Raw genomic sequence first — 9,457 nt, 5'->3', positions numbered from 1 at the left:
ATTCAGAGTTTCAATTTCTTCCTGGCTCAATCTTGGAAGGTTATGTTTCTAGAAATTTATCCATTTCTTCCAGGTTTTCTATGTTGTGTGTATAGAGGTGTTCATAATAATCTCTGAAGGTTTTTTGTATTTATATGATGTCAGTGGTAATGTCCCCTGTCATTTCTGACTGTGTTTATTTGGATATTATCTTATTCTTCATTAGTCTAGCTAGCAGTCTATCAATCTCACTTATTCTTTCAAAGAACTAATATTTTGTTTCATTGACCTTCTGTATGATTTTTTACATCTAAATTTCATTCAGTTCTGCTCTGATTTTGGTTATTTCTTTTATTTTACTAGCTTTGGGGTTGGTTTGCTCTGGTTCCTCTAGCTGTGATGTTAGGATATTGACATGGGATCTTTTTAACGTTTTGATGTGGACGTTAGTGCTATTAACTTTCCTCTTAACACTGCTTTAGCTGTGTCCCAGAGATTCTGGTATTTTGTATCTTTATTTTCATTAGTTTCCAAGAATTTCCTGACTTCTGCGTTACTTCTATTGTTTACCCAAAACTAATTTATTAGCAGGTTGTTTAATTTTCATGTAATAGTATGGTTTTGAGAAATCTTAGCATTGATTTCTATTTTTATTGTGCTGTGGTCCAAGAGTATGGGTGGTGTGATTTTGTTTTTGTTTTGTTTTGTTTTGTTTTGTTTGTTAAGAATTGCTTTATGGCTGAGCATTTGGTCAATTTTAGAGTATGTGCCATGTTCAGATTAGAACAATGTATATTCTGCTATTGTTGGGTGAATTCCTCTGTAGATGTTTGTTAGGTCCATTGGGTCAAGTGTCATGTTTAGGTCCCAAATATCCTTGTTAGTTTTCTGCCTCAATTATCTGTCTAATGCTGTCAGTGGGTTGTTGGAACTCTCTCTCTATTATTTTGTGGTTATCTGAGTCTCTCCATACATCTCTAAGAACTTGTGTTATGAATCTGGGTTCTCTGATTTTGGGCGCATGTATTTTTAGGATAGTAAAGTCTTCTTGTTGGATTGATCCCTTTACATTATACAATGTCCTTTTCTCATTGGTTTAGAGTCTACTTTGTCTAAAATTAGAGTAGCAACCCCTGTTCTTTCCTGTTTTTAATTTGCTGGGTAGAATTTTCTCCATCCCTTTGATCTGTGCCTATGACTATCACTGCATGTGAGATGGGTCTCTTGAAGATAGCATGTAGTTGGGTCTTACTTCTTTTTCCAACTTACCACTGTACCCTGTGTCATTTAAATGGGACATTTAGCCTGTTTATGTTCAGGGTTATTATTGATATGTGTGGATTTGATCCTGTTATTGTGTTGTTAGCTGGTTGTTATGTGGACTTGATTGTGTAGTTGCTTTCTTCTGTCAATGGTCTATGTACTTTAGTGTGTTTTTGTGATGGCTGGTAATGGCCTTTCATTTCCACATTTAGCACTCCCTTAAGGACCTCTTGCAAGGCATGTCTTTTGGTCATGAATTACCTTAGCGTTTGCTTGTCTGAACAGGATTTTATTTTTCCTTTGTTTATGAAGCTTAGTTTGGATGAGTATGAAATTCCTAGTTGGAATTTCTTTTCTTTAAAGATGCTAAACAGAACATAAACCCTCAATGTCTTCTGGCTTGCTGAGTTTCTGCTGAAAGGTCCGCAGTTAGTCTGATGGGGTTCTTTTGTTAGATGACCTACCCCTTTTCTCTAGCTGCCTTTAATGTTTTTTCTTTCATATTCATCTTGGAGAATCTGATGACTATGTGTCTTGGGATGGTCGTCTTATATAGTATCTCAAAAGGGTTATTTGAATTTCCTGAATTTGAATGTTGACCTCACTAGTGAGTGGAGAAATTTCATGGATAGTATCCTCAAATATGTTTTCCAAATTGCTTGCTTTCTCTTCTTGTCTTTCAGGGGTGCCAAAGAGTCATAGGTTTTTGTCTTTTTACATAATCCCAAGTTTTTTGGATGTTTTATTCATTTTTTTGATTCTTCTCAATTTTTGTCTGAGTTGATTTGAATAACTAGTCTTTGAGCTCTGGGATTTTTTCCTCAGCCTCATCTAGTCTGCTGCTAGTACTTCTATTTGTATTATGAAATTCTTGTAGTGAGTTTTTCAGCTCTATCAGACCAATTCTATTCTTTTTTAAAATGGCTCCTGTATCATTTTACTGAATTCCTTGGATTGGGTTTCAACTTTCTTCTGAATCTCAATGATCATCATTGCCATCTAGGTTCTGAACTCTAAGTCCGTCATTTCAGCCATTTCAGCCTGGTTAAGAACAATTGCTGGGGAGCAAGTTTGGAGGTAAGAAGTTGTTCTGGCTTTTTGAGTTGCCAAAATTTTTGCATTAGTTCTTTCTCATCTTTGTGGGCTGTTTCTTTAGTCTTTGATGTTGGTGTTCCTTGGATGGAGATTTTTACTTTTATACTCTTTGAGGCCCTTGAGGGTTTGATTGCAGTATAAGTTGGGTTCAGTCAACAGGCTTTATTTCTGGATGATTTCAGAAGATCTGGGCTCAGCTCAGCACTCCTATCCTGCATGCTGTAACTCTGAGGAGCTGGAACCAGGCTTATGGCTTTGTTCTCTGGCCCCTCTAGGTTAAGCACCTGCTGCACTGGAGGAGCCAAGGTATTGCTGGTGTGTCTGCAACAACACCCTGTTGGGGGTGCCAGCAAAAGCACTTCATTGGGTTGGTGAGGTCCACAAGTGCACACATGCCATCAAAGTGGTGGGAAAAGGCTATGGGCAAGTGTGTGCCATCGAAGGAGTGGGGGAGACTGTGAATGTGTGTACATTGGTGGAGGCCCATCTGCTGAAGCTCCTTGATGGTTAGACAGGGTCTGCCAGCAGAAGAGGTATGGTAGTGGCCACTGGGAAGCACCTGGGTTGGGCATTTGAGGCTGTACTACAAGCAGGTGCCACCAGGAAGGGACCCCAGGAAAGGTTGGCAGACAGGGGAGCACTCAGATTAAACTGGCTTTATCCCACAGGTAAGACACCCCTACTCTGTCCAGACCCAACAGTCAACAGAAGCCAAAGCCATCTGGAGGAGCATGGTGAGCCTTGGGGGATGGGCATTTCTGGCCATGCTCTACTGCAACTACAAAACCCTCTGGGCTCTGCAAGGAGTGGAGTCCTGTTCATGCTAGCTGTCCAAGCAGCTCCCTCTGCAAGCTAAAATGACTGTGGGGGTCATGAGGTCTTCTGCAGCTAGGATTCCAAAAGTTCATGGTGAGAGGTGGCTGCTCCTTGCCTATTAACTCACTTTTTACCCAGGACCTGCTAGGGGCCAGGAATGAGTCCTGGTGCTTGGCAGCCCCATGTAGGGTTCCCAGCTTCCTGTCTCTTTAGCCTAGGGTCTGTTTCCTCCTTGCATCCACTCTCAGGACTTCCTTCCAAAGATCTGCCTGGAGCATTCTGGCCTTTATGGTCTGCTCTCTCAGTGGGAGATGTTCTTCCTGGCTGCATCTAGTCAGACATCTTGTCTCCCTCTGAGACTGTTTTTTCAATCATAAAGGATGTTAATATTATTAAATACTTTTCTAGTACCTACTGAATTAATCACATAAGTTAGTTCATAATTACATTTATCTTGAGTGTTAAATCATCCTTGAATTCCTGGAATAAACCCATTTTGTAGTAATGTATTTTCTTCTTACATACCACTGCATTCTATTTGCTAAATAATTCTTTATTATTTTGCATCTAAATTAGTAGATTTCAGAAGAACCTGCTATCTTTAAAGAAAGTGTTGGAAAGTGTTTGTTCTTTTTCTACTCTCTGGAAGATTTTGCAAAACTCATTATTTCCTACATATTTTGAAAAATTCACTTTTAAAGCCCACTGTGTGTAGACTTTTGTGGGTGTAAGAAGATTTTTAAATAATGTTCAACTTATTTAATTGGTATTGCACTTTAAATATCATTTATTTCTTCTTTCATAAATTTTGGTATAATGTGTTTTATTAAACTATTCATTTCATTCAAATTAGCATGTTTATTGGCATGTATTTGTTCATAATGTCCTCTTATAATCTGCTAAATGTCTCTAAGATCTGTAGTAGTGTCTTTGTTTCTATTTTGTTATTGGTAATTAGTGGTTTCTATACTTTTTCCTTCATTAATTTTGTGGGAATTTATCAATTTTGTAAATATCTTTAAGAATCAATTATTTGTTTCTATTTTATATCTATTTTCTATTTTATTGATTTCTGGTCCTATTTTTTACTATTTCCTTGATTCTACTTCTTCGGTTTTGATTTGCTCTTTCATTTCTAGTGTTTTGAGGTGGAAGATTTGGTCACTAATTTTTAATGTTTCTTCTTTTCTGATACACTTTTTTAAAGTTAGCCTTTCTCTAATCAGCATATTATGAGCTGCACCCTACAAGTTTTAGTATGCTATATCTTCATTAGCATTCAGTGTGAAATATTTTATAATAAAACTTTGCCTTAGATCTGTGGATTTAGTTATAAATGTATTGTTTAATTCTAAACACTTAGTAGTTTTTATTATTTATTTCTAGTTTAATCCCACTGTGGTAAGGAGATGATTTTAATATTTTGAAATTTATCAAGGCTTATTTTACATGGTATTCTTTGTTATATGTTTCATTGTGCTTTTTAAAAAATGTGACTCTTATTATTAATCAGCGGAATGACCCCGTGTCATTATGAACTTTCTAGCAATATATTTTGCTTTTTATCTTTTTAAAAGTATTTCTATGCCAACTTTTTAAAGTAGAACATTTTTGACATTTATTGTTTTATGTTCTTTTAATTTCAACTTTTTTATCTTTATATAAATCTTGTACCTCTTATAAGCAGCATATACCTTTATTTGTTATTTGTTTATTTGTTATTGTTAACTCATCTAAGAATCTTAGTACTTTACTTGGAGTATTTAGTCAGTTTGCATTTAGTTACTTATATGTTTAGGTTGGTATCTAGAATCTTATCCTTTGTTTTCTCTATGTATCAGGGACAAGTCAGAAACCACATAAATAATTTTAACAAGAAGAATTTAATATAAAAATTATTAACTAGTAAAAGTTAGCTGGGGAAGGCTTATAGACACCCCCAAAAAAATATTCATATCTGGAACCTGTTCCAGGTTCCATCTCTGGAACCTGTTAATATGTTACTTTCTATGACAATAAGGATGTTGCAGAGATGATTAAGTTAAAGATCTTGAGAAAATTGTCTTGATTGTCTAGATGGGCTCAGTATAATCACAACGGTCATTATAAGGGGAAGACGGAGGCAGGAGAGTCAGTGTCAGAGAAGGAGATGCAATAAAAAAATCAGGGTCATAGTCAGAGATTTGAAGATGCTATGGTTCTGGCTTTGAAGATGGAAGAAGAGATCATGAGCCATGGAGTGCAGGCAACCTTTAAAAGCTGGAAAAGGCAAAGGAATGCTCTCCTCTTGATTCTCCAAATAGAATGTAGGCCTGCTAACACATTGATTTTAGCCCAGTGAAGTGCATTTTGGATTTCTGTCCTACAGAACTGTAAAGTAGTAGATTTGTGTTACTTTTAAGCCACTACATTTTTGGTAGTTTCTTACAGCAACAACAAGAAACAAATTTATTAGCTAACCTAACCACTAATGAGGCAAGAGGCAATTCTAAGGACTTCCAAAACAGCAAAGTAGGAGCAGCTGCTACCTCTAGGGATGAGGGTGAGTACCCAGGAAAATATATCTTTCCCTATTTTTAAATTTTCTCTACATCTTTGGGTTTTGGCTATCTTACCCTAATGCGGTTTGTTTTTATATATTTTGTTTTATAGATTTCATCTTGGGTTTGCTGAGCTTATTGAATCTATGATTTATGTCTTTCCTCATATTTGAAAAATGTTTGGTCTTTATCTCCTAATGTATTACTTCTTTCAATCTTCTCTTTTTTAAACCATATTTATATCATGTTAGATCTTTCAACTGCATTGTATTTATGTCTGATACTCTTTTAGTTTTATTTTTATTTTCTTTTTCTTTGGTTTAGGTTGTATATTTTCAACTGCACCTGTTTTCCAGTTTCCTACTCCTAACTTTATTTGTCTCCAATCTATTGAATGCTTTTTTCAGCGAGTAACTTTTTAGTTTTAGAATATTCGTTTGATTCCTAGAAAAGTAAGTTCCAGTTGACTCTTAAAATTCTCCTTCTTTGCATCCACTTGGTCCAATGTTTGCTCTATTCTACTGAACATATTAATCATAGTTATTTTAAAGTCTTTATCTGTTAACTGCAATAATACTGTGGCTCTGATTTCATTTCCTATTTTTTTTTCTTGATTATGGGTCATATGGACATGACTCTTTCACATCCCTGGTGACTTTAGATTCAATGAATGTTGGACATTGTATATTAAAAACAGATGTATTCATCTGTTCTCACACTGCTAATAAAGACATACCCCAGACTGGATAATTTATAAAGGAAAGAGGTTTAAATAGCTTACAGTTTTCCATGGCTGGGGAGGCCTCACAATCATGGCAGAAGGCAAATGAGGAGTAAAGTCACGTCTTACATGGTGGCAGGAAAAGAGAGAGCTTGTGTAAGGGAATTCCCCTTTATAAAACCATTAGATCTGTGAGACTTACTATCATGAGAACAGCATGGGAAAGACCTGCCCCCATAATTCAATTACTTCCCACCAGGTCCCTTTCATGACACATGGGAATTATGACAGCTACAATTCAAGATTAGATTTGGGTGGGGACACACAGCCAAACAGTATCAGGAGAGAATCTAAGTGATGTTGTCTTCCAACAGAGATAGTTCACCCTTTTTTCTGCTAGGTTGATGTGGTTGGAAGTTTGTTTGAAGATTAATTTAATTAAGTCTACCATTTTCCCCCCTTTCTCTTTTGTCTCCAGGATTGCCACTACAAACCTGTGCAACCACTAGAGTATGCGCTGGTTCCTCTGTGCCCTAGCATTAGATCTCTGTAGCCAAGCCTTGTTCTCAGTCTCCGTCTGCACCCATTAGGAAATTTCTTGAGGAAAGAAGCAGTTGGAGATCGTCAAAACAAATTCATTACTCCTTTTAAACCTTTTAGTTTTTACTCCTGTGTCTCAGATCTCCTAATTAAAATTGTTACTTTTAGGGGATAGGTAGGAATAAGGTAGAGAGGATGGAAATGAGAGCAATTCTTCTCAATGTAGTTTTCAGTTTTGGATAATGTTAATGCTTTATATATTCAAAATAAATTTAAGATTAAAAGGAATCAAAAAGAAAACTCTAAAATTAAATACAGACATATGTATGAACTCAATATATCAACTTGATAATATAATCATAGAGAACAGAATAAGTTCAACTAATCTACGGGCAAAATAATCTGATTGCCTATCCTTAGTATGTTAGTATGTTTAATGTTTAATAACATTAAACCTTATTCGGTGCATTTATTGTTAGTGCATATATTGCACTAAATATTAAACCTTATTGAGTATATATACTGTACAATTGAAACTTTTATTATATTGTAACATAAAGTAAATAGATTGATATTGTAATAAAAGATTTTTAATTAAAAGGGGTACAAATATGTATGTAACTAACAATATGAGCTCGCTTTCTCTCACATGCATATACACACATGCACACACATGCACACACATACACACTCATACACACCTCAGCTTTTTCCACTAAAGTGGCCTAAAAGCAATGATCCTCCAGTGGCAATGAGCATACATAGTGCTCAAATTCTGTTTTCTAAATAATAATTTTCAACCAAAAGGAATTAGGGCCCCTTGGAGAAAACTAATTCCAAATCTAAGGCAGGAAAGTACAGAGTGAGCTTGGGACATGTTGTTGCATGTATTAGCAAAGGAATGTCCAAAGACAAATGAGATTATTTTAAAGCCATGGAACCAGCTTGAAGCAGTTCCACTGTTTAGATCTGGGAATGTTTGAGCATTCAGGACAATAATTGGTTGAATTAAACAAATGCATGAGTCAGCTGTAATACTCTAAATGATTAAATAAAAAGAGAAAGATGGCTACAGGGATATTGACTAAGAAAAGCTCATTTTTATAGAAAGAATGATAGAATCAGAAAATACTCATTTTGTCATTCTTCCAAACTCAGGAGAAACTCAAAAATGGATACAAAAACCATTGCATGAAAAGTGACTGGATATGTGCATAGCATCAGGAGATGTGCATAGTGTCAAAGTATCTCATCACACATTACTTGATAATTACAAAGGAGAAAAATGAACCTTCACAGTGGCAAGACTTGACTTCTACCTCTTTGAAAAAGTGAGTGAATTTACTATCTCTAATAATTAGATTATATTATGTTATGTCCCCTGATATGATACAATATGGTGTACACACTCCATTACCTATAAAATATTTTTTTTCTAAATATTAACTTCAATTTATACACTTCTTAACCAAACTTCCGGTCTAGAGAAAATACAAGAGCTAGAGAAAATAGTTAAATGATAACATGAGAAAATAATCACAGTGATCTAGATTCTTCCAAAAGTAAAGGTAATTTTAAAAAGCAGGAGAAAGTTCAAATTTTAGGGACTAAAGAAACCTAACAAAGCAGTTTATTATAAACCTTGATTATAATAGTTTACTATATTATTAGCTATTAATAGTTTATTATTTTTACTTTAAAGTGCAGGGAAAGATCTCCGTTGTTCCTCCCCAAAGTCCAATCTCTCCAACTCCAGAGAATGTTTTGTAAATAATTTATGTAATTTTTATAAAAATTATAATCAGTAAAAGTATAAGTGAGTAGCTATATGTTATTTTAAAATATATTTGTAGTAAAAACATATAAACATGTCTATAGAGCTTATTTATTCAAATTAACAAACTACTGTATTCCATTATATAACAATACCACAATTATCTACTCCTCTCTTGATAGAGATTTGTATCAGTTTTCAACATTTTAAACTTAAAAATTAATTCTATATTTAACAATCTTTTCTCTTGTACATCCATATACTTTCTAAAGTGTGATGGTAATTTTCACATTATCCAACAGTATATGAGTGTTTTCATTTCTGTCTGTTCAACTTTGGTACTGACAAATTTTTGAGTTTTGCTAATCTGAGGTAAATAGATAAAAATAGTTTCTCATTACTGTTACAGGATGCAATTGTCTAATTACTAGTGGAATTGTCATTTCATGCTATTGGCTATTTGAAATTCCTCCTCTGACATAAGTGTCCTTTTCTCGTTTTTCTATTACATTGTTTGTGGTTTTCATTATTGATGTAAAGTTATTTGTGTTTTTTATTTATGTTGCAATCTTCTCCTAGTTGGTGAATTGCTTTTAAATCTAGGTTGCCTTAGCTTGTTATATTATTTTCCATATTTTTAAACTAAAAATTATGAGAAATGGTAACATCTGAAATTTTATATGTAGCCTCCTAATTAATTTTTACCAAGTTTATGGTATAGTCATCACT

At 34.6% G+C, this 9,457-nt stretch overlaps 1 protein-coding gene across 1 annotated transcript; it reads left to right on the top strand.

The window, feature by feature from the left end:
* The first annotated feature begins 2,840 nt into the window (after positions 1-2,840).
* Positions 2,841-9,211, top strand: LOC129488298 (putative uncharacterized protein encoded by LINC00470). The gene is made up of 4 exons (XM_055290251.2): positions 2,841-2,870; positions 3,006-3,071; positions 5,584-5,695; positions 9,138-9,211. Exons 1-4 carry the CDS (start codon positions 2,841-2,843, stop codon positions 9,209-9,211), a joined length of 282 nt encoding a protein of 93 aa, XP_055146226.2.
* The last annotated feature ends 246 nt before the right edge of the window (positions 9,212-9,457 follow it).

The sequence above is a fragment of the Symphalangus syndactylus genome, chromosome 1 (assembly GCF_028878055.3).
Source record: "Symphalangus syndactylus isolate Jambi chromosome 1, NHGRI_mSymSyn1-v2.1_pri, whole genome shotgun sequence".
NCBI classification, from domain to species: domain Eukaryota; kingdom Metazoa; phylum Chordata; class Mammalia; order Primates; family Hylobatidae; genus Symphalangus; species Symphalangus syndactylus.
Note: the sequence above shows the minus strand (reverse complement) of the source record. Positions and strands in the feature narration are given on the sequence as shown.